General features: G+C 43.0%; 1 protein-coding gene across 1 annotated transcript in view; it reads right to left on the reverse strand.

Moving 5' to 3' along the window:
- The window catches only part of LOC141166723 (uncharacterized), a 101,608-nt gene that overhangs the window by 25,338 nt on the left and 51,910 nt on the right, over nt 1-24,360 (reverse strand). Inside the window, exons 6-12 of the mRNA XM_073653680.1 lie at nt 23,208-23,402; nt 22,971-23,052; nt 22,747-22,860; nt 20,199-21,788; nt 17,939-18,102; nt 2,750-2,873; nt 2,255-2,434 (exon numbers count right to left, since the gene is read on the reverse strand). Of these exons, the coding sequence (XP_073509781.1) occupies nt 2,255-2,434; nt 2,750-2,873; nt 17,939-18,102; nt 20,199-21,788; nt 22,747-22,860; nt 22,971-23,052; nt 23,208-23,402 (2,449 nt within the window). The remainder of the gene's footprint in view (nt 1-2,254; nt 2,435-2,749; nt 2,874-17,938; nt 18,103-20,198; nt 21,789-22,746; nt 22,861-22,970; nt 23,053-23,207; nt 23,403-24,360) is intronic.

The following is a 24,360-nucleotide window of genomic DNA, read 5'->3' on the forward strand; positions in this document are numbered from 1 at the left end:
ATTTCACCCCCCCTGTGACTCCCTAGATGGGAGCCAGCTTGTTGTTCATGTCAGAGAATCCTCTAATGAGCCCAGGCTCTGAAACGAATAGGTCAACCCCATTTGATGGTGACTTTGAAACCAGCTCTTTCATGGCCTCTTATTTCTGAGTTGGTTCACAAATAAACTACTTGATATGACTGGTAATATGATATGTCCTATGTGATCAATGGTAACGACATGCACATGTTCTGTATAGATGCAAGATGGGCTCTCAGAATTCACTAGCTGGTCTGAGGAACTCCAGTCCAAAATTGTTTCGCTATAGAAAGAGTCGACTTTGCCAAATAGGGGACTCATCTGTCTGCTGACACCCACAGGAGAATCCCGAGACCCTCAACATCGGATCAGTATAGGACATGTTCTGAGTTTTTTCATGGATCTTCACCAATGAAGCTCCTTGTTCCGTATTAGCGCTCTCCAGATTCTGGATCGGAATTTTTCAAAAAAAAATTTCAGCCAAGGAAACCTTGCTTCCCATTTTAATAGTGTTTTGCTCCCCTGACTATGCAACAGCTCAGGCTGCTTTACCAGTAGCAACAAAAATATGGCCTAGGAATTTTAAGCATATATGATCATAGTCCAGTCCCATTTCTAAAAAAAATCCTGTTACAGCTTGAAAGAAAAGCCCGAAACATGTCAAATAATATTCAGCGATTTTAAGCTTCTAATACATTGACACATTTTCTTCTTCCCTCCATATGGTGCCTTCTGGGAAGTTGATATTCTCCACCCACACCTCTTTCCAACAGTCAGTTTGTATTATACTCTTAGAACAGTTGACTGACATGATTTGACAGATGATGGGTGTCAAAGACTCGTGATTTTAAGCTCTACATACGTATATTTTATTATATTTAGTTTTACAATATACAGGTGGACTTGGAGCATTAAAAGATAAGCTGCAATTTTCACATTCCACTTGTGAAAATCACTGCTTAATTTTTTGTTTTAAAGGGAACAAATACAATATTTACCTGCAGTTATAGTGGGAAATTGTAGGTAAATACCATCTTAAAGGGAATCTGTCAGTAGGATCAACCCTCCTAAGCCGTCTATATGGGCATGTAGGTCATAGGAAGCTGAATAAATTGACACCTTGATATTTGCTGTCCGAAGTCTTATTCCAGAGAAATCCACATCTCTTTATATGTAAATAAGTTGCTACGATCTATGGGCTGCACGTAGATCTCCCTGAGAATCTGCCTCTAGAGCTTATTTTAAATGAAAGGAGGCGTTACCAGTGTGAGACATGTAATGACTGACAGTCTGCTGTCCTAATCTACAGGTCTCAGACTGCTATCGCCTCCTTTAATTTAAAATAAGCTCCGGAGGCAGATTCTCAGGGAGATTCTCAGGGAGGCTCATAGATCTTAGCAGCTCATTTACATGTTAATAAAAATTTGGATTTCTCTGGAATAAAACATCGGATAGCAGATATCAAGGTATTATTTTATTCAGCTCCCTATGACGTACATGCCCATATAGACAGCTTAGGAGGGTTGATCTTACTGACAGATTCCCTTTAAGCAAATGTGGCTTTATAATTAACTCTGTGAGGTGCAGAGAGAAAAATTAAGTTATATTCTCCCTGTAGTTGCACTTTCATTAAAAAGCCACATATGTTTAAAACGGTATTTACCTGCAGACTATCACTATGGCTGCAGGTTAAAGGGTTTGTCCGGCCTTGGGACAAAAGTCTTCAGAAATGTATATGGTTGCAAACTGCAGAATCGTGACATTTTGCTATGCGCACGCTGTCACGATTCCCCTCTATTCCCTGTGCTGGTTTGCAGCCACTTGACTACTGAACTAGTTCAGCTTTTCTCAATAGAAGTGAATTGAAAGAAGCCAGATGCGTCTATTCGGCGTGTGACTGCAAGTATCTAAATCACCTACATCGGATCACATGAGTGCCAGCTAGCACGGGAAATAAAGGGGGATCGTGACAGTGTGCGCACAGCACATTCTCATGATTCTGCAGACTGCAACCACATAAATGACTGCAGACTTTTGTCTCAAGTCCGAATAATCCCTTTACACCGCTTCTTTTTTGCTGACCAGTTCCATATCCACCTGTATATTGTATCCTTGCTTTTATTGTTCAGCTTTTTGGCACGAGCCTCAGAACTGTTTCTGGCCAGTGCTCTGTCTGAGTGTAATCTTGTCATGTATATTTCGTCTCGGCTACAGCTGGTGGATGAAGCTTTGTTACCTCTTGCCTTTTGTCCTTGAACTCCAATTTCCTCTTGTTCCTCTCTTTCTGATGCTGAGACTTGATTCGGAGGGCGTCTTGCTGCAGGCGGTTGGTGTGCTCCTGCTCCCTTCGTGCTCGTGCCTGCTCCATCTGTCTCTCCAAGGCCTCGATCTCTCGCTCATAATACTGTTTTTTACTCTGTAAACGCACAAACCTCTATGTCAATACATGCAGGCCAAGCGTCGGAGCCTTGATGGAAGAAAAAAAAATCTGCAATCCTGAACATCCTAGCAATCGTTGTATCGAGACGAGCATTAACCATTAACGTTGCACTGATGAGTCCCCTGCCATCCATATTAGATCCCTCCTGTTATCAATAAGTCATAGAGGGGATGCCTGGGAGCAGTCAATGCTCGGTCTCCTCTAAGACGCCTGTCAACAGTTTGAGCTTGTGACCTCTCGAGTGCCCAAGCCCACCCATTGTCTACAGCTTTGTCTTGTGACCCCACTTACTATAATCTCCTGTTCAATGTGTCGGAACATGATCTCCCTCTCTCTTTGCATCCGCTGCTCCAGCTGGCTCTGTGCTTTCATCTCTTCCTTCTGCAGCACTCTCAGCTGCTGTAGCTCCTGGCGCCTGCAGTAAACATCAAATGGAATATATTATGTCCTGCTTACGATTCCATCGCCAAGCACTGGAGAGATGCCACAGGCGGGCAGAGCAAGCGAGGAGCCGCAATCGCGCCATACCTAAAGAGCTACAGGTCGATGCTTCTAATCGTGATGAATGTGTACCCCTTGCCCACACACAGTGGAAGCAGCCATTTTCTGGGCTAAACCAAGTTTTTTCCCGACCATGCAGCTTAATAATTCCCTTGGAAACATCACCATTAAAGGAAACATCTGTGATGTCATTAGTTTCTAAAGAATTTATAGACTGCATTCTCATGAATATTCATTTAGACAACGCTCTTTAATTGTCCAGTACATTAAAAATATATATATAAAAAGCACCTGTCGCTTAGACACAATGAAGTCAGCCATTTTATGGTCTTGAACACTGTAAAAAAAAAAATAATCAATTCATTATGGAACCTTGGTCGTTAGTATAAATGTCAGTCGTGACGATTTAGGCTTTGGAGGACGCGAGCAGAACGTTCAGATGAATGGGTCATTCATCTGAAGGTTCTGCTCGCGTCCTCCAAAGCCTAAATTTCACTAGATGAAATGAAAAAATTCCCCCTATATACCAGCATAGGCACCCTCACCCCCTCACCCCCTCTCCCTCCTTGACCTCAACCTGAGGGGAAATAAAAGGTAACGTTCTCAAACGGAATCGTCCCGTCGTGAAAGAGTCTTTATTTTAATGCAGAATGGTTTTAGCAGAAACAGCGGGAGTCTCTTCAGAGAAGGTTTGGGGAACGTAAAGGAATAGAAAGATCTGTCCGTAACCACAAATCACAGCGCAGCTTTTATTTCTTACAATGTACGTAGAAAGTAAAAGATGCGCTGTGATTGCTTGCTATGGGCAACAAAGACACGTTTCATAAATCTACCTATAAAGGCTTTTTAATAAGATATAAAATATACTTTATGTACAGTACCGGTCAAAAGTTTGGACAAACCGGTCCATGCAATGGTTTTCCTTGTTCTTGGAATGTGCACAGTATGAATTCAGATTGAAGGCAGCAAAGCGATGGAGGAACAGATATGGAAACAAGGAGTTAAGAAACGTGTGAAACAAACCAGAATGATGTGTTAAACCTTAAATTCCTAAAAGTACCCCCCAGTTACATTAATTGGTAGTTTTACACCCCCTTGGTATTCTCTCAAGCAGCTTCATCAGGTGTCACCTGGAATGACTTGAAGGAGTTCTCAGACGTGCTGGAGCCTTCACTCTGCACCCAATTCATTCTAAACTATCTCAATTGGGTTGAGGTCGGGTGATTGTGGAGGCCATGTCATCTGATGCAGCTGTCCATCCCTCTGCTTCTTGATAACATAGCCCTTACATTGGCTGGAGAGGTGTTTTAGTTCATTGTCCTGTTGCAAAACAATTGATGGCCCCACTAAGTGTAAACCAGGTAGGATAGCATGTCATTGCAGAATGTTGTGGTGGCCATGCTGGATAAGTGTGCCTTGAATCTGGAATAAGTCACCAGCAAAGCACCTCCACACCATCTTACCTCTTCCTCCATGCTTCACGGTGGGCACCACACATGTAGACACCATCTGCTCGCCTTTTCTGCATCTCACAAAGTCACGGTGGTTGGTACAAAAAATATCAAATTTTGTCCCACCAGACCACAGTACAGATTTCCACTGATCTGATGCCCAGTCCTTATGCACCTTGGCCCAAATAAGTATGTTCTTGTTTGTGGTTCTCAGTAGTGGCTTCTTTCCAGAAATTCGACCACAAAGGCCGCGTTCTTGCAGTTTCCTCTGGACAGTTGATGTTGATATGTGTCTGCTACTTGATTTTTGTTCACCATTTATGAGAGCTGGTATCTGAGATGCTCTCAATTTGTGTTTTCTATGGTTGGTAACTCTGCATCAGAGGTAACGGGTGCAGTTCTTATGATAGCCAGTTTCATAATAACGTTTGATGGTTTTCATGACTGCACTTGAGGATACCTTCAAGGTTCTAGTAATTTTTCACATTGACTGACCTTCATGTCTTAGGCTGTGTGCCCACGATGCGTTTTTGGTGCGTATTTGCAGCGCGTAAACGCTCCAGAAACGCATTGCATACCTTATCCCATGACTTCCTATGACATTCTGCAAGTTCTGTGCACATGGTCCGTATTTTTTCTGCGCAGATTTTACTAGCAGAAAAAATACGGACATGACCAATTCTTGTGCATTTCTGCATGCGTATTTGCATATACAATGCATTGGAAAAACGCATGGCAAATACGCGTCAAATACGCATCAAAAACGCATGTAAAAACCGCATGCGTTTCTCTGCCAAGGAGATGCAGAAATGCTCAGGAAAATTTCTGCTTCATTTCTGCATCGTGGGCACTAAGCCTAAGCCTAAATCTACAATGTGCACATTCCGTTAAGAACAAGGAAAACCACTGCATGAACAGGTGTGTCCAAACTTTTGATCAGTATAGTACTGTATATTCAACTATTAAAGGGGTCGTCCACTACTTTATATGATCTCCCAATGTATTCTCCCAGGGTCCATAAGTGTTTCTCTAAATACTGTACCTTGTGGTACCTTTTCTGCCTGTGAGCGGCGCTATCACTGGCCGCTCACAGGCATCACGTGACCCCCGGCTGCAGCCAGCTCTGACATCCGCTGATGTCACGTCAAGTTTCGGGTACTTACTTCTGCGTTCCACAGTGGATGCTGGGCTGTGGGCGGGGTTACCCCGCGCATCACACCCAGCATCCACCGCGCGCTCTCCCTCTCCTCATTCACTGGGAAAGCGTTTGGTGGATGCTGGTTGTGACTTGATGGGTAACCCCGCCCACAGCCTAGCAGCCACCGCAGGGACTGCGTCACTGATGTCACGCCTCACTTGACGTGACATCGGTGATGGGTCACGTGATGCCTCTGAGCGGCCAGCGATAGGGCCGCCCAGAGGCAGAAAAGGTACCGCAAGGTATTTACAAAAACACTTCTGGGCCCCGGGGGGATACATTGGGGGTTCATATAAAGTAGTGGACAACTTCTTTAACGTTCCAATGTATGAATGAAATGTAGGTGGGGCAGATAGGGGGGAGCAAAACATGACTGCAAAGAGTCCTCCCATAACCTAGAGGGCAAAGCTATTGCTTTGGTAGTCTTGGCACAATCAATTTGAATAGGTGCCATATAATACTATATTTTTTCTGAAGTGGCCGCCGCTTTAGGTTTTAATTATGGAAAGTACAGTGATCAATGAAGCATCAGCTGATCTGCATTTAGAAAAGTGGTTTTCCCATCAGAGTCTACAATTACTTCCTGACCTCATTAGAGATGAAGAATAGACTGGATCAATAATCAAATCAAAGCGATTGTTTTCCTTTAAAACTTTTATAACTTTGCAAATAATCTTGATTAAAAATCTTTTGTGCCAGCAGCTGTTCTGCAAACCTATGACTATGTTATTTCAGTAAGCTCGTTCCGACTGGGAGTTTGTCTTTTATCCCTCTTTTTCTAACCTCGTGTATTTTATTGTTCAACTTTTTAGAATGGGATCCAGGACTTTTATACGAGCACAGACCATATCAAAGTTGAGCTGCAAGTTGTGGTCATAAATTAGCTGAGAGGAGGTCATAAAAAGACAGATACAAGAATTACAAACTCTCCATCAGAACCAGCTCCCTGATAGATTCTCAGTTAACTCATTCAGAAGCCAACAATGTGCAGGAAAACAAAGAGCCTGTAACAGCCAAATGGTGCAAAATTTTTAATTAAAACCAAACTGTGAAAAAAAGGATTTTTAGCCTGAAACACCTGTATTTAAGTAAATATTAAGTAAGTATTTGATATGACTTGTGTTTATTTTTGAAAAAATCGGAATTTGGCGAAAATTTTGAAAATTTCGCAATTTTCAAACTTTGAATTTTCATGCCCTTAAATCAAAGAGATATGTCACACAAAATAGATAATAAATACAATTTCCCACATGTCTACTTTACATCAGCACAATTTTGGAATCAAAATATTTTTTTGTTAGGAAGTTATAAGGGTTAAAAGTTGACCAGTGATTTCTCATTTTTACAACAAAATTTACAAAAACATTTTTTTAGGGATCACATCACATTTGAAGTGACTTTGAGGGGTGTACATAGGCAGATTATAATGAGGGCAATCTGGGCTACCGCCCGGGGCCCTAGGCTCTGGGGGGCACATGGCCAGATTACCCCGCATCGGTGTCGCGCATATCCCAGCAGGCAGGGGCGGGCTGGGCCAGGCTCGGTCCCCCAGGTCACTCCCCCAGCAGCTGCGCAGTATCCCTGATTCTTCTTCGGCTGGGCCAGCACTGCACTGCACCTGTAAACTTGCTTGTGTGCTGGCCCAGCCGCATTACAGCTAGGAGACACGGCCCTGTGCGCCCAGTACTGCTACTTACCATGGGAGAGGAGATGGATCACGAGAGCCAAGCAGGGGGATGGTGAGTGACTTGTGTGTGTGTGTGACACAGTGTGTCTATGTCTGAGTTTGTGTGTGTGATTGTTTTTATCTAGGTATGTGTGATATGCAGGCCCGACGTCAGCACCCGGCGCACCCGGGCAAGTGCCAGGAAACTGAGCAGGCAGGGGGGGGGCACTCACCGTCGGGCATCACGGCGTGCTATGGGACCCGTGAGTGGTGCGGTGCTGGTGCCAGCGCCCACCCCCTCGCTTGCTCAGGGCCCCGGCACAATACTTACCTCTCCCCGTGCCTCCGCAGCAGCTCCGGTCACTTCTGCGGCTGCTGCAGTGTGACGTCTTAGGTTAGAGGGTGCGGTGACGTCTTTACACCGCGCTCTCTCCTGAGCCGTCACAGCGCAGAGCGGGAAGACACCAGCGACGCTGAGGAATTGGAGCAGCGGCAGCAGGTGAGAAGTGAGGTATTTGATTTTTTTTATATGTATGTAGGCAAGGGGCATTATATGGGAGGGTAACAAGTGACATCCTGCATGGGTCATTATATGGCGGGGAGTGACATCCTGCATGGGGCATTATATGGAGGGGGATAGGTGACATCCTGCATGGGGCATTATATGGGGGGGGAGAGGTCACATCCTGCATCAGGCATTATGTGGGTGTAGAAGTGACAGCCTGCATGGGGCACTATATGGGGGGAGAGGTGACATCCTGCATGGGGCATTATGTGGGGGGGAGTGACATTTACCATTATATGGGGGGTGAAGTGACATCCTGCATGGGGCATTATATGGGGGGGAGGTGACATCCTGCATGGGGCATTATATGGGGGGAGAGGTGACATCCTGCATGGGGCATTATATGGGGGGGAGAGGTGACATCCTGCATGGGGCATTATATGGGGGGGTGGAGGTGACATCCTGCATGGGGCATTATATGGGGGAAGTGACATCCTGCATAGGGCATTATATGGGGGGGAGGTGACATCCTGCATGGGGCATTATATGGGGGGGAGAGGTGACTTACTGCATGGGGCATTATATGGAGGGAGTGACATCCTGCATGGGGCATTATATGGGGGGGAGGTGACATCCTGCATGGGGCATTATATGGGGGGGGGAGTTGACATCCTGCATTGGGCATTATATGGAGGGAGAGGTGACATCCTGCATGGGGCATTATATGGGGGGAGAGGTGACATCCTGCATGGGGCATTATATGGGGGGGAGGTGACATCCTGCATTGGGCATTATATGGGGGTAGAGGAGACATCCTGCATGGGGCATTATATGGGGGGGGGGAGTGACATCCTGCATGGGGCATTTTATGGGGAAGAAGTGACATCCTGCATGGGGCATTATGTCGGAGCACAACCTGCATGGGGCATTATGTGGGGGCCAGTATTCTGTATAGAGCAATATAAGGGGGCCAGTATCCTGTATGGAGCATTATATGAGGACCAGTATCCTGTATGGAGTATTATATGGAGACCAGTATTCTCCATGGAGCGTTATACTGGGTCCATTATTCTGTATGGAGCAATATATGGGGCCCATAATACTGTATGGAGCACTATACTGTCCGGTCTGCACTGTGCACTGCGAGGATTCGCCGGTTTCTGAGCTTTTGTAGAATTTACAATAGATATCGCTCATGTAATGTAAGAAGTGAAATCTTTGCATTGTACTATATATATAATTCTCTGCGGTATCTGTGCATCATGAATCATGATATGTGTTAAAGGGGCCCACAGAAACCTGGAGCCGGCCCTGGTGATATGTCTGTTTATTTGTATTTTTTTGTTTCAAATATGTTTATGCGTATATGTCTGTATATGTTTGTGTGTGTGCAAATTTCGGCGACCCGTATACGTGCAAGTCTGTTTCTGTTTACATGACTGCACATGCGTATCTGCATGTGCGCCTGACTGCATATGTGCGTACTATATATAAGGTGTGCCGTGCGGCCTCATGCTGTATCTGGGGAGGTACGTGCGGCCTCATGCTGTATCTGGGGAGCTATGTGCCGCCTCATGGTGTATATGGGGAGCTACGTGTGGCCTCATGCTGTATCTGGGGAGCTACGTGCGGCCTCATGCTGTATCTGGGGAGCTACGTGCGGCCTCATACTGGACATAGGGAACGCCGTGCGGCCTCATACTGGACATAGAGAGCTACATGCGGTCTCATACTGTCACGGGTGTGTCAGAGGTGACAGACAGTCGCCCTGCAATTGGTTACAGGAGATCTCTACGTTTGCCATTACAGACATCTTCTTAGAGGCTGGCTGTCTCTAGGACCCAGCGGCTACCTCCCTCTGGCTAATTAGCTCCCTGGCCTGAGTGTATAAATACCTGGTGTGTCTGAGAGGGAGGTGCCAGCGATATTCATTACTACTTGTGAGGCTTTAGCAAGAGCAGTGCTTTGTCCTCTCTAGAGCTTGAGGCCGTGTGCGCATTTGTCTGGAGTCGTCTAAAGCTAAGCAATTCCCCCCTGTTTGTCTACCCTTGTTGTCTATAGAGTCTAGTGGAGATCGACTAGTGCTCATCTCAAAGTCAGGGTGAGGCACGCGTGCGGTGATTGGTGAAGAGCCAATATAGGGACGGTAGTTGAGACAGGGTGACACTAGACCAGACTAGGAGGTCTCCACTCCCCCCTTTCCCTAGTGTCTGGGCTCCCTTTCCCTCTTCCCTCTGTGTTGCACTAAGTCTTTCCCACACCCTGCATGACACCTACTGGACATAGGGAGCTACATGCGGCCTCATACTGGACATAGGGAGCTACGTGCGGCCTCATACTGGACACAGGGAGCTACTTGCGGCCTCATAATTTATATAGATGGCTTCATGGGGGCTCATACTGTATCTAGTTTGCTATGTGGGGCTTATACTGTATATAGGGGGATTATGTGGAAGCTCATTGTATGTAGGGTCTCATACTGTATATAGAGGATGTTAGCATACTTAATTATACTCAATATTAAGTCATACAATTAATGTAAAAAAATAATTATAATTAATATGTTAATATTAATATTGAGCAGAGTTAATTTCAGCCTATTGGTTCAGCCTCCACAACAGTCATGGTCTCGCATATTATAATTAATATGTTAATATTAATATTGAGCAGAGTTAATTTCAGCCTATTGGTTCAGCCTCCACAACAGTCACGGTCTCGCATGTGGCCCCTTGGGAAAATTAATCCCCCTCCCCTGCTCTATTTTGTATAGCGCTATGTTATGCATAGTGTAGCGCCCCGAGGGTTCGGTTGCTACAGTGGTATTGCACCTCAACCAGAGGTGTGATATTCCACTCCCAGGTAAGGATGGAGTGTGGACCAGGGCTCAGTTAGCTGCATACACACACTCACCCCATTTCCGGGGGACAGCTCGACGGTGCTCCCATGTATATGCAGGCACAACTGACCATGTCCCTGGCTGGAGTGGGGAGGGGGGAGAGAACCCAGTGATGTAGGAGCAGAAGGGGACGGTTTCTGGAGCATAGGAAGGAGCTCATTGGGTGCAGGTGACCTGAGCTCAGACACAGAGAAGCAGATAAAAGGTGGGAGCCATCTTAGGTTCTGAGAGAAGTGAAGTTCAGTTCAGAGCAGAAGGAGGAGAGAGCTGTCAGGGAGCTGAGGCTCAGCCTGAGCTCAGCTCCACGAGGCAGGCCTAGAGAAGAGGCCGGGGCCAGAGAGGAGAAGTAAAGAAGGAGAAGGAAGGAAGGAGAAGAGACAGAGGAGTAGAAAGGCTCCAGAAACAAGATGGCAGAAGGGACCCTAAGAGAGAGCAGAACGGACAGAAACCGTTGCAAACCCGCGTTATAGCTGGTGAAGGGTCAGGCTATAGAAGGGTACCGGATTCCCAAGTTGGTGGAGGTAAATTATCCCTCAGCCAAGAACCGGAGGTCATGATCATTTATTGGTGCGACCCCCCGCCAAATCTGCTATGAAGGCACCATATAGGATAGCGGGAAGCGGAGGCCAACGCTTACCCGACACGGTCCGCGGTAGCTGGACAGAAGTTTGGTCACTGGTGGGGCACGAGAGGCCAGAGAAAGGACAGAAGGGGGTCCTGCGCCATACTCCTGAATTGCCTGGGGATTGACCGAGCCCCTCACCTGGTGGACGCAGCATGGCTTGGGCAGTCATTGCTGACAGAAATGACATGGATAACAACTGTGAGTAAAAACCTTGGACTGCATCATTGGACTCTGTGTGATTTCTGCTGCCCCTGCACCATCACCCCCAGCATCCACCTACACTGTCCTGAGGCTACACTCTTCCCGTGGGGAGTTATCCTACCCCTGTGCTGCACACCAACACCAGCCTCAGCGGTCTGCCTGGCAGCGGCGGTTATCTCTGACCGCAATCCACGGGTGGCGTAGTCGGACATTCAAAACACTGATAAATAGACTGCCACCATTTGGTCTGACCACCCTGAGCCACAGGATCGGGTTGCCACTACTACCCCCATCAGCACCGTACACTAGAAGGCCCGGTTCCGGGTACCCCACGGCCCAGGGGGTGAGTCACATAGCGCTACACACAAGGGAAAAATTTGCGTGCCGCATAGAGCTCTGCTATCTCAAACTTTTTCAGTTTACAGACCAGCACCAAAGCACCAGTATGTTACGCACATAAACTATCACATGATTTATCAAAGGAGATCATGTGACATGTCATGTGATACATCAGGTACCGGGGTGGGGGGCCCACGCCTTCTAAACTGTCCGGGGCCCTAGCTACTCTTAATCTGCCCCTGGGGGTCTATATGACAGAAAATACCCAAAAGTGACACTATTCTAACAACTGTACCCCTCAAGGTGCTCAAAACCACATTCATGAAGTTTTTTAACCCTTCACGTGCTTCACAGCAATTAATGGAATGTGAAAGGAAAAAATGAACATTTAACTTTTTTTCACAATAATTTAACTTTAGACCCAATTTTATTTATTTTTGCTAGGGTAACAGGAAAAAATGGACCCCAAAATTTGTTGTGCAATTTCTCCAGAGCACGTTGATACCCTGTATGTGGGGGAAAACCACTGTTTGGGCGCACGGCAAGGCTCAGAAGGGAAGGAACACCATTTGACTTTTTGAATGTAAAATTTGCTTGAATAATTAGCGGATGCCATGTCGCGTTTGGAGAGCCCTTGATGTCCCTAAACAGTGGGAACCCCCCACAAGTGACACCATTTTAGAAACTAGACCCATCAGGGAACTTATCTAGGTGTGTGGTGTGCACCTTGAACCCCCAGGTGCTTCACAGAAGTTTATAACATTGAGCCGTAAAAATAACATTTTTACATTTTTCCCACAAAAATGTTTTTCAGCCCCAAATTTTGCATTTTCATAAGGGTAACAGGAGAAATTGCACTAAACTATTTGTTATGCAATTTCTCCGGAGCAAGACGATACGCCATTTGTAAGGGAAAATCACTGTTTGGGTGCACTGCAGGGTTCGGAAGGGAAGGAACGCCATTTGACTTTTTGAATGTAAAATTTGCTTGAATAATTAGCGGACGCCATGTCACGTTTGGAGAGTCCCTGTCCCTGATATGCCTAAACAGTGGAAACCCCCCACAAGTGACACCATTTTGGAAACTAGCCCCGTCAGGGAACTTATCTAGATGTGTGGTGAGCACTTTGAACCCCCAAGTGTTTCACAAAAGTTTATAACTTAGGGGCCGTGAAAATAAAAAAATCACTTTTTTTCCACAAAAATGATCTTTTAGCCCCATTTTTTTTATTTTCACAAGTGTAACAAGAAAAATTGGACCCCAAATGTTGTGGTGAAATTTCTCCTGAGTAGGCTGATGCCCCATATGTGGGGGAAAACCATTGTTTGGGCACACGGCAGGGCTTGGAAGGGAAGGAGCACCGCTTGACTTTTTCAATGCAAAACTCTTTAGTACTCCTGAGTACGCTGATGCCCCATATGTGGGAGAAAACTACTGTTTGGGTGCATGTCAGGGCTCGGAAGGGAAGTAGTGATGTTTTGGAATGCAGACTTTGATGGAATGGTCTGCGAGTGTCATATTGCTTTTGGAGAGCCCCTGATGTGCCTAATCAGTGGAAACCCCCCACAAGTGACTCCATTTTGTAAACTAGCCTCCTCAAGGAATTTATTTAGATGTGTGGTGAGCACCTTGAACCCGCAGGTGCTTCACAGAGTTTTAATTTTGTAAAAATGAAAAAATATATTTTTTCCAAAAAAATTTTGTTTTAGCCCCCAATATTTTAATTTTCACAATGATAGCAGGAGAAAATGCACCCTAAAATTTGTTTTGAAATTTTTCCTGAGTACGCTGATACCCCATATGTGGTTGAAAGCTATCGGTACTTCTGAGGCACACTGCAAAGCTCAGAAAGGAAGAAGCGCCATATTGGAGTTCATATTTTGCTGGACTGGTTTGACAGTGCCATGTCACTTTGGCAGAGCCCTTAAGGTGCCAGAACAGCAAGACCCCCTATAAGAGACCCCATTTTACAAACTACACCTCTCAATGAATTCATCTAGGGGTGCAGTGACCATCTTGACACCACATGTGCCTCAAAGAATTTTATACCATTGGGCAGTGAAGAAAGAATAATTAAATGTTTACCACCAAAGTTTTGTTTTAGCACCAGATTTTACCTTTTTACACTGGGAAATGGGTAAAAATGGCACAAAAAAATTGTCACACAATTTCTGCTGAATGTAGAAATAACCCAAATGTGGCTGTACAGTACTGCTTAGCCATACAGCGAGACTCGGGAGAGACAGAGCACTATTTGCCTCCTGGAGCGCAGATTTTACAAAAATAGTATGCAGACCCATACACAGAGACCCTAAGTGCTAGAAGAGCAGAATCCCCCTCAAGTGACCCCATTTTGGAAATTATACCTATTTGGGAATTTATCTACAGGTGTGGTGAGGATTTTAACTACATGGGTGTTTTCCAGGAACAAGCAGCAGTGGATGTTGCTGAGTGAAAATTGCAAACTGCTGTTGTAGTGATTAGTACGTTATGCCTAGTTCGAGCTTCTGGGGACATGCACCTGTAAATTAGGTGGGCTCTCTTCGCTACAGAAATGCCAAACATGTGGACGCTAACTGCGGTTTAGGCACACTGTTGGACTCAGAAGGGAGGGATGGGCATTTGTATTTAGGAGACAGAATTTGCTGAATTTCTTTTGTGGGGGAAAGGGCCATTTCGCTTTTCCAGAGCCTTTGTGCTACTAGTAACGTGAAAGCCCCCTATATCTCTGTTAACAGATGACGCACCTGAGTGGGGACTTGCTTTTTTTGTGGATTGAGTCAAAGCTTTTATTGTGATCCAGAATGGTATGTAAAATGTTCCCTTTTATCCTGTACTCTACACAGAGCACTGATATCGGGGTTTCCACTTAAATCTCCAAGTGACGTAATTCAGATGAAACCCCTGAGGGATCCATTCACTATAACGAGGCAGCAGAGTTATTCTGGACTCCATCTGACCTCTTTTAGCGGTGTCCTTTTTTTTAGAGGTTCACAAAACTGTGGCCGACGGCACTTTTAATCACTCCTAATAAAGGTCAGACAGCGTCCACAGTGTCTCCATTTGCCTCATTACAGGGAATCTTCCACCAGAGGTTCTGTCTTTCAGAGATTTACATGGAAACCCTGGTGTAAGCGCTCAGCGCAGAGCGCAGGATAAATGTGAGCCGAGCCATACTGCGATCTTTGGGAGGCAGAATGAACAAATCAGCAGCAGGTGAGGAATTAGTTTTATTTATGTTTTACATCATTCCTCGTGCGGTATAAGTGATTAGACAACTTTATTCTTCAGGTCGGTACGATTACAGCGATACCAGATATCAGGTTTTTTATGTTTGCCAGCTGTTGCAAAGACTATTTTTTTCATAGCCATATTTTGAGAGCTATAATTTTTCCATATTTCGGCCGATAGATTCATGTAAGGGTTTGTTTTTTGCGGGTCTGGTTGACATTTTTATTGGTACCATTTTTGGACAAGTGACATTTTTTGATCGCTTTCTATTCCGATTTGTGGGAGGCAGAATAAACAAAAACAAACAATTCAGGAATTGTTTTTTTTACGCCGTTTCGCATGTGGTAAAACTCATAAAGCATCTTTATTCTTCGGGTCAGTATGTTTACAGCTATACTACATTTATATAGCTTTTTTATGTTTTGGCGCGTTTACAAAATAAAAACTATTTTATAATAATAAAAAAAAATTTTTTGCATCGCTTTATTCTGAGAGCTATAACTTTTTTATTTTTCAGCTGATGGAGATGTGGTGGCTATTTTTTTGCGGGACAAGATGACATTTTCAGCTGTAACATTTTTATTTACTTTCGTCTTTCTGATCGCGCATTCTACTATTTGTTCTGTGGTATGATGATAAAGCAACGTTTTTTACTTCGTTTTTTGTTTTTTTTACTTTGTTCACTAAAGGGGTTAACTAGTGGGACAGTTTTATAGGACAGGTCGTTTCGGACGCCGCAATACCAAATATGTGTACTTTTATTGTTACTTTTTTTTTTTTTCATAATAAGATTTATTTATGGGTACAATATATTTTTATTTTTTTTTAATTATTATTTTTTTATATTTTTACATTTTTTTTTCACTTTTTTCAGTTTCTTTCACTTTTAAATACTCCCACTATATGACTTTAATTTTTTGCAGGTTGATCGCTTGTATAGCATAGGGATGCAGTAGCATCCCTATGCTATGCGGGCTGTCAGCGCTGCACTGACACAAGTTAGATAGATTATACACTGCGGATGATCTAACTAACTTGCTGATGCCTGGTGATCTGGATGTCGTCGTGACAATGCGATGACGTCACGGGTCTCCAATCCAAGATAAGAGGGGATGTCTTACCTCTGCCTACTCCCGAAATGCTGCGACCGACTTTCATCTCAGCATTTCAGGGGTTAATGTGCCAGGAGCAGTGCGGGACCGCTCCTGGCACCGATTGCCGGGTGTCAGCTGTCAGAATCAGTTGACACCCAGGGGAGATCGCGCCCACGCACAGCCTCTGTGTGGACGCAATCCATGAGATGTAATAATACGTACCTGGTCATTATGGTCCAAGGCTAAGGGCGTATTATTACGCCTTGTGTCAGAAAAGGGTTAAGGTGTTGGCCACTCCTTTTTTTTATTGATGGCCTATCCCTAGGGTAGACCATCAAAAATCTGATCAGTAAGGGTGCGACACCCGGCACCCCTGCCATTCAGCTGTTGCCGGCGAAAAACATCAATCTCGTCAAAACTGTAGTGGCCACTGCCAGGTACTGTAGGGGATGGATCTGCAGTACCTGGCCAAGGCCACTTTCGAAATGACTGAGCTATTGTGTTCCTACAGCATCCGAGAACTTCTGGCCGGTGCCGGTAACAGCTGATCGGCAGAGGTGCTAGGTGTTACACACTTACCAATTAGAAATTGATGACCTATCCTATGACAAGGCCATCTATAAAAAGTAGTTGGCAACACCTTTTATGTTTTTTTTAGTTGTTTTCTTATTGACCTTTATGTGACTTTCTCAAACAATGTAAAATAACATATTTTCAGTACTGCGGGTACATAGCAAGGTGAAATCCTAGAGTTGGGGACCATCCTGATTGGGTACACCTTGTCGTGGTGGGATGGCTTTTACGCTCTTTTGATTAAAACAGTGTCAACCAAGTCCCCTATGTTTTTTACATGTATTACTACTACTTATTTACCTTGTATCTATTTATTTTTTTTAGGTATCGTCTGGTAATGGCCACAATGTGAATGTGTAACTAGACATTGCACCTATACTAACAGGTATGCTGGCCCACGATTTTGGTTTTGCTTAACATTAAAGTGAAAACCTGCTCTCACAAGACTATTAGCTAGGCATGTAAAATATTTTCTTACTTTGCTCATAAAGTAGGCTCACATAGCAAATTTTTCATGTGGAAAAATCTGAACAGTGTTGCAGTAGAATCCTCTGCAGAAATCCAAGGCTGACTCTTGGATCTATGGTGAGGATTTGTAACGTGGAATGTTGATGGTCCTTATGTGGATTCACCCAGTTCAATTGGCATACAATGGAAACTGAGTGAGGTTTCCATAATAATTTTTGCCCAGAATAGATGTTGAAATCCATGTGAACAAAAAACCTCTATGTGAACATGCCCTATAGGCCATGGCCCCACTATCAGTATTTGGTCAGTATTCGGTCAGTATTTTTCTCAGGAGTGGGAGCCAAAACTAGGTGAGGAACAATCAGAGAAAATATATAATAGAACAAGTCACCAATTCTGCATTTATCACCCACTCCTGATTTTGGCTCCCACTCCTGAGAAAAAATACTGACCGAATACTGAACAAATACTGATAGTGGGGCCGTGGCCATATGATAAAACACTTAAAGAAAATATATAGGGATTTCAAACTGTGGATAATAGCACTTGAAAACTCAAGAGAAAGCATAAAACCACGTAGCATATTCTTATACTGTTATCTAAGTATTTATGCAAAAGAAAGATTACAGCACAGGTTCAATATGGTGTATCTCAAGACCTAGCATAGCATATTTCTCTATGGTAACCCAAATCATACACAGGAAGCCACACACTTGTAAGGCCATTCTTACCTAACTGTGCGTTCTTTGCTATCTTTATTGTTTGGTTGAGCCTTGCGTTTACATGATGACACCTGCATCTCCTTTCCATCCACTATGAACCTCCTGGTGATCCGAATAGTCTTTTGCGTGTCCAGAGATGACATGTCCTTTTCATCTGACTCTTCACCTCGCACCTTTTAAAGGGCATTACACTAAGTTACATTATCACATATATGAAAATTTGGAAAAACTAGCTAAACGTTTATACTTAAATTGAAAAATTCTGGACTCTAAAAACTAATTCATAGCATCCAGCGTCAAAGTTTAGGGTGGTGGTGGGACAAGATGGAGATGTTGGAGCATGTTGCTTTGTACTTTCTAGCTTGTACATATTCCTGAGGATGACCGTGCTCACGAAGAATCCTCTCCCCAAATCTCCCTCTACAAAAGGGCACAAAAGTCTGCCCACTGTTCTTTCACATAGACTTGGAACCCCCAAGTCAGATACCTGGAGGGCAGAGATGAGTGAATACATTGAAGTGGATTTTAATTCTACTCGAATCTTACAAACATTAACATTCTCCAAAATGTGGATTTTTTTTTGCTTACCAAGACGGCGGCCACTAAACCATAAAGGGCCATCAAAATGTGCAAAAAAATTAAATCCTTTTACTCACCTCCCTGTCACCTATCCAGTCCTTGACACATCTTCAGATCTCCTCTACCCATACTGAAATCCCCAGGCCTCTCATTCAGGGCTGAGACTTCCGGCTTTGATGAGGGTCGGTAGGGTCTGCGCAAGCGCACAAAAGGTCACAGTGTCATGACATCACAGCGTATTCTGTGACCTTGCATGTGCAAAATCCTCCTGGGCACCATCAAAGCCAGAAGTCTTGGCCTAGCGTGAGAGGCTTAAGGATTTTAGGGAGAGCGGCGGCGATCTGAAGATGCGGCGAGAACTGGATGGGTGATGGTGAGGAGTGGACAGGCCGAAGAGGAGAGTGGCAAGGTGAATATTAGGGTTTTCTCAAAATTTTTACATACTACGTTTATTATGCTCTGGGGTCTAGAGAGACACCAGAGAATAATAATTTACATTAAATTTGTGCTTTAAACTTTTTTATATTGAAAACCTTTTAGCAAAGTATGCCACTAGGTGCCTATATAGAGTCTTTCTGGGGAAGTATTTATCAGGGGATTCTCCACATGTATACCTCCATCCTAAGTGCTAAACATGATGTGAACAGACCCTAAGAATATCTTAGAAACATAAAAGGTTCTCAGCTGTCTACAAGAAGACCTTTGAATGGAGTTTTTAATTTAAACTAAACTCTAATTTAAACTACGTTTTTCCTCTAATTGGCTCTGCTCCATTGATTCTGGAATAGATTTTCTACTTCTTCTCTTCTCCTCCATTTCAAAGTTATCTCTCTTGAGAATGAGGAGAAATGTTACCTCTTAGATCCCAGTCTTAAGCCTCTCACCAAGCCAAATCACATCTCATACTTTGCACTGACGAGGGGCAACACCCCGAAACACCGTGTCTGCAAATTTGAGATTCTGGTTTGGCTTTTACCCTAAGTCATTTTGCAAGGCTTGTTAAAGAGTCGATATTGACTTTTAGGATTGCTGCTTTCAATAGGTGGCGCTAGAATTCAAGTCCTCTTCCTCTTTTGCATAGAGCATGAAGATGCAAATATCCCCTTCAACCAACTTCTCTGTAAGCATTTGCGTTTTCTCCTCTGAGGCTAGTCAATACAAGCATGTCCACACCCTCAAAGATGTTCTGTGGTATACGCAAAGTTGGTTGAAAAAAACATTTTTTTTTCAGGGGGTCATAACTTTGGAATGGAGGGGCACAGAAAAGAAAAACTGTTCCAGAAGTAGTGGACCAGCAGCACGGTGGCACAGTGGTTAGTATTGTTTCTTTGCAGTGCTGGGATCCTGGGTTCAAACCTCAACTAGGACAACATCTGCAAGGAGTTTGTATGTTCTCCCCGTGTTTGCGTGGGGTTTCTCCGGTTTCCTCCCACACTCCAAAGACATACTGATAGGGAATTATGATGTTGAGCTCCAATGGGGAGAGTGATGATAAAGTCTGTAAAGTGCTGTGGAATATGTTGGTGCTATATAAGTAAGCATAATATGATGTTGAAGTTGAAAAATTCAGAGAAAGGTCTTCTTTAACAAGTATATAAGTATATGCAGCTATGGCACCATCCTAGAATTTCACATGGTAGGAATATCTAGATTTTTGCTGCCATATATTATTTACCTTCAGGGCTCTTACCTCCTCTGTTGCTACATCTTCTGTTATGTTGATCATGTCTTGAGTTTTTACGTTCAGTATATTGGATTCACCATTGACATCAGCAGGATGAACACTCCATGAACATCGAGCAAAGTTCAGCCTCTTTTGGACTCTGGGTTCCTGAGTAGCATCATTTTCACGATTACTCTCACCTGTAGCCATACTTCTGTCACTGGCATTAGATTTTTCACTATCTTCTTTTTTGAGTAAATGAGCTATTACATCTTCATTCTTTCCCCTTACTTCATATTTTAACTCAGTTTCCTTTAAACAGAATGGTGATTCCAAGTTGATTTCTTCTGTTGAATTTGCTATTGTCCATCGTCTTAATAATCTCCTGGCAGAACGATTATTACTTGCGTTACCAATAACTGGAGAGATAGATTTATGGACATGTTTATAGGCTTCTGACGGGCGGTTGCTGTATGGATACATATGATGGTCTTCTTTGTTCATATTGATAGTTTCCTTTTCAACCACATTTGGGTGTTTACTCTCCTTGTCAACTTCAGATGAAGAACTTACAATAATTTCTAAAGATGATGTTTTCTTCTGGCCTATAAAAACATTATCCTTGGCTACATCCTGCTCTTTTTTAGCAACCCATTTCACCGATGCTTTTTTACCATGTGAAAATGAATGTGAATGCTTCTGTGCTCCAGTATGCTTCTCTGTTTGAGGTACATACCAAGAACATCTAAAAGAAGCCTGAGGTCTATCATTGATATGATAAGTAATTCTGTCTTCAGTCTTACTATCTTCATCCTCAGTAGAATCTGGATCTGGTGGGTTTTCATCTTTGTTAGATAGATGTGATGATTCATTAATGGTTTTTATTACCTGTTTTTGCTCATTTGCTACATTTTCTTTCAATGTTCTCCAAGCAACAGTGGATTTTCTCTTACTAGTGCACGGCACTGACCAGGTCTTGGTTAATATCCTAGTTGAAGAGCTAAGATTTTCATTACTTCTCCACCTTTGAGGAGTAGGTGTTAGAGATCTAAACAAGTCCCAGGAATTGCAGTTGGTATGTGAGTGATTTATCGGATTAATGACCTCATATTGATTTTCTTTGGCTAATTTTGGCGTCTGTTGAAGGCCTATATTAGCTTCCTCTTTAGATTCTTTATTAGCAAGGCATAAAGTGGCAGAACCAGTATCCATATCTTGCACATCATGTAAATCACTGATCTCCTTTTCTCCTGACACTCCAGAAGATTGAAATAATCCTAATTCAGAGTTTGGTATGTCAAGAGGAATGTTCATTGGAGGAGTGTGTGGCTTTTTGACATGTTCTCTATTCTTCGCTTCAAAGTGCTCCTTGCCAACTCTCCATTTCACAGATGCTCTGGCTTCATTCGAAAATGAAGGAGCAGAACGTCTACGCATCTCTTTCAAGAAACTTGTTCTTTTTTGTAGTCTCATTGATGGTTTTTGGTTTGCGTTTTTAATAGCATCTCTTTCCTGGGCGGCATGCAGGCCATCTTCTATTTCGACAGAGTCTTGTCCAGGGGACTGAGAATCCCTAAGTATATCCTCTTGTCCTTTGATATTGCGTGAAACATCATTCTGAGAATAAAATAAAAACTTTTTAAAAAAACTTTACATTTTCATTTGAGTATTGAACATCTAGGATACAAATTAGATTTTATGTAGGAAAAAGTTGCTATGTTATATTTGTATGTACAGGGGCATAGCTAGGCGGTGGAAGGGACCACATTAGACACAGATGCAGATACTTAGAGATGTGGAGGGGGTGCAGATGAGAGTGGCTGTAGATCCTGCCTTTCCCCCTCTCTAGATTGTATTTCTTTTAGTAACAGCTGCAAGACCTTCATGTTGGCTGTTGTAACTTGATCCATGGAGCAGCTCTGTCAGGACAGACAGGTGACAGAGGAGGGGAGAGTCTGTAGAAGCGTCCTGTCCTCTTTTCACCAGGGCTCCCTCTGTTCTGATGGGAATTGACAGTTCTATAGGAGATATTTACTGTAGTATGTGTCATGTGTAACTACATGTGTGTGTGATGTATATGTATGTGAAGGTATCTTTGTGTGTTTTGCGTATGAATATGTGTGTTATGCATGTAATGTGTGTATGTGTAATGTTAATGTTTGTATTATGTATTTGTATAGTTGTCTGTATGTGTGTAAGTGTATGTCCATGTATGTAGCATATATGCATATGCTTAAGTATGTGTGTAATACACACATACTTAAGCATATGCATAGATAAATAATGCGTATGTATGTGTATATCATATAGCAATACTATATTTAAATTATTATTTGTATTATTATTATTTAAATGCAGTAAAGCCATACTAATTTGTACATTTTATGGGATGGAGTTAAATTTAGTATAGCTGGAGGTGTGCGAGTGTGTATCTAGGTGGGTGCTAGAGTAAAGATTTGCACCTGATGACTAAATCCCAACAGCTACATCTTTGGTATGTGCTATATAATGTGATATGGCGTCACATGGTACCACTTTTTTAAGGATAAAATTAAGGATAAAAGTTTTTTCTTACCACTAAGTCACAATCTTTCAGACTTCCATCTTCTTCTTCTGTAATTTCTGCTAAAACTTCAGCTACCAGTTCTCTTAATGGAGCATTATCAATACCCTTGGACACAAAGGAGTGCTAAATAAAAAAAAAGATATGCAGGAGACTGAACCACTATGATTTGTTATTAAGTTAGGCTGTCTTGTGTCTACCCTCTAGGCGTCTTCAATGTCTTTACTGTAACTAACCTCAATAAGCTCATTGATTGAAGATCGTTCTTGGGGATTCCTTTGTAAACACTTATTTAGAAAGTCTTTAAAGTCTTGAGACCTAATTAGGGAATAAAACAAGGACAATTCAATATCAATTGACTATAAATCTAAAGAGGTAGTTGCCTGAGTTTGATGGAATTTTCTTTGAACGAACATGAAGAGCTTTTCATATTCAGTTGCATACTAAATAGGTTTGCAAAAAAATTAACTTACCACAACTTCCGATACTTCAGATTCGGTGGCTCAGACTTGAGGATCTTGAGCAAGACACGAGTGGGATTCATTTCGTGATTTGGAGGCTGAGTTTCAGCCAGCTCAATGAGAGTAACGCCAAGAGACCAGACATCAGCCTTGTAGTCATATGGGGCATCTTTGCACGTCTCACACATTACAACTTCAGGGGCCATCCTACCAGCATTCAGAAAGAAAGTATTTTGTAAGGAAAACTTTAAAAATCCACTTGAATAACATAATCCATAACAACTATCATCTGTTGACAATGGCACCAGTCAACGGGTGGAATACATTGGACAAGTGAATTGTCATTTTCAGTTGATGTGTTGGTTGTAGGAAAATGACCAAGCATCAGGATCTAGTCCTGAAGTCATCATATTGTGATGACTAGATCACTGGGTAAGAGCATCCCTAAAATGGCAGGTCTTGTTCCTGATATGCAACGGTTAGTTCCTATAAAAAATGATCCAGGAAGGACAACTAATGAAAAGATAAAAGAGTCTTTGATACCAGAAGTTCATTGGGAGTAGAGGTTATTCTGGATGAATATCACATAAAATTTACTGAAAAATTAAAAATTAATCTAGGTAATGACTGAAAGGTGTCAGAATACGCAGAGTATTGCAGCTTGTTGTACAGTATATGTGGCATCTAACCAGCATGAGTCTTACAAAGTGAGACAGTATACTTTCCTCAACATTGAAATTGCAACGCCAAGAAGGAAAAGTTGTGGAAATATGGAAATCACAGGAATAATAGGCAGGTTACTGATATGCAAATAATGAAAAAATGGAATACAATTTTTCAAAACATCTCGATTTATTCAGTATTGAGTAAGAGCGCCACACACAGAAAGACACACACTTACAAACCTTGGCTGCTATAATGAGGTTATTAAAGAAGCACTCCCATCCAAATTTTTATTTTCTTAAAATTTAGCGATCATCATATTACATAGCACTGTGTACTTACAATTGCTCATTTTGCCTTTCTACCCAGCTAATTCTTTTGTTTTCCATTAGGTTTATGACATCATGTGATTAAAAACTGTCTAGCTGATCCTTCTAAGCTCTATGTAGAAACAGGAGGTCAATTTTTCCTGCGCGAGTCATGAGTCACTGCAAAAGTCCCT

Source organism: Phyllobates terribilis, unplaced genomic scaffold (assembly GCF_046119375.1).
Source record: "Phyllobates terribilis strain yellow unplaced genomic scaffold, ASM4611937v1 Scaffold_11__3_contigs__length_659146591, whole genome shotgun sequence".
NCBI lineage: Eukaryota > Metazoa > Chordata > Amphibia > Anura > Dendrobatidae > Phyllobates > Phyllobates terribilis.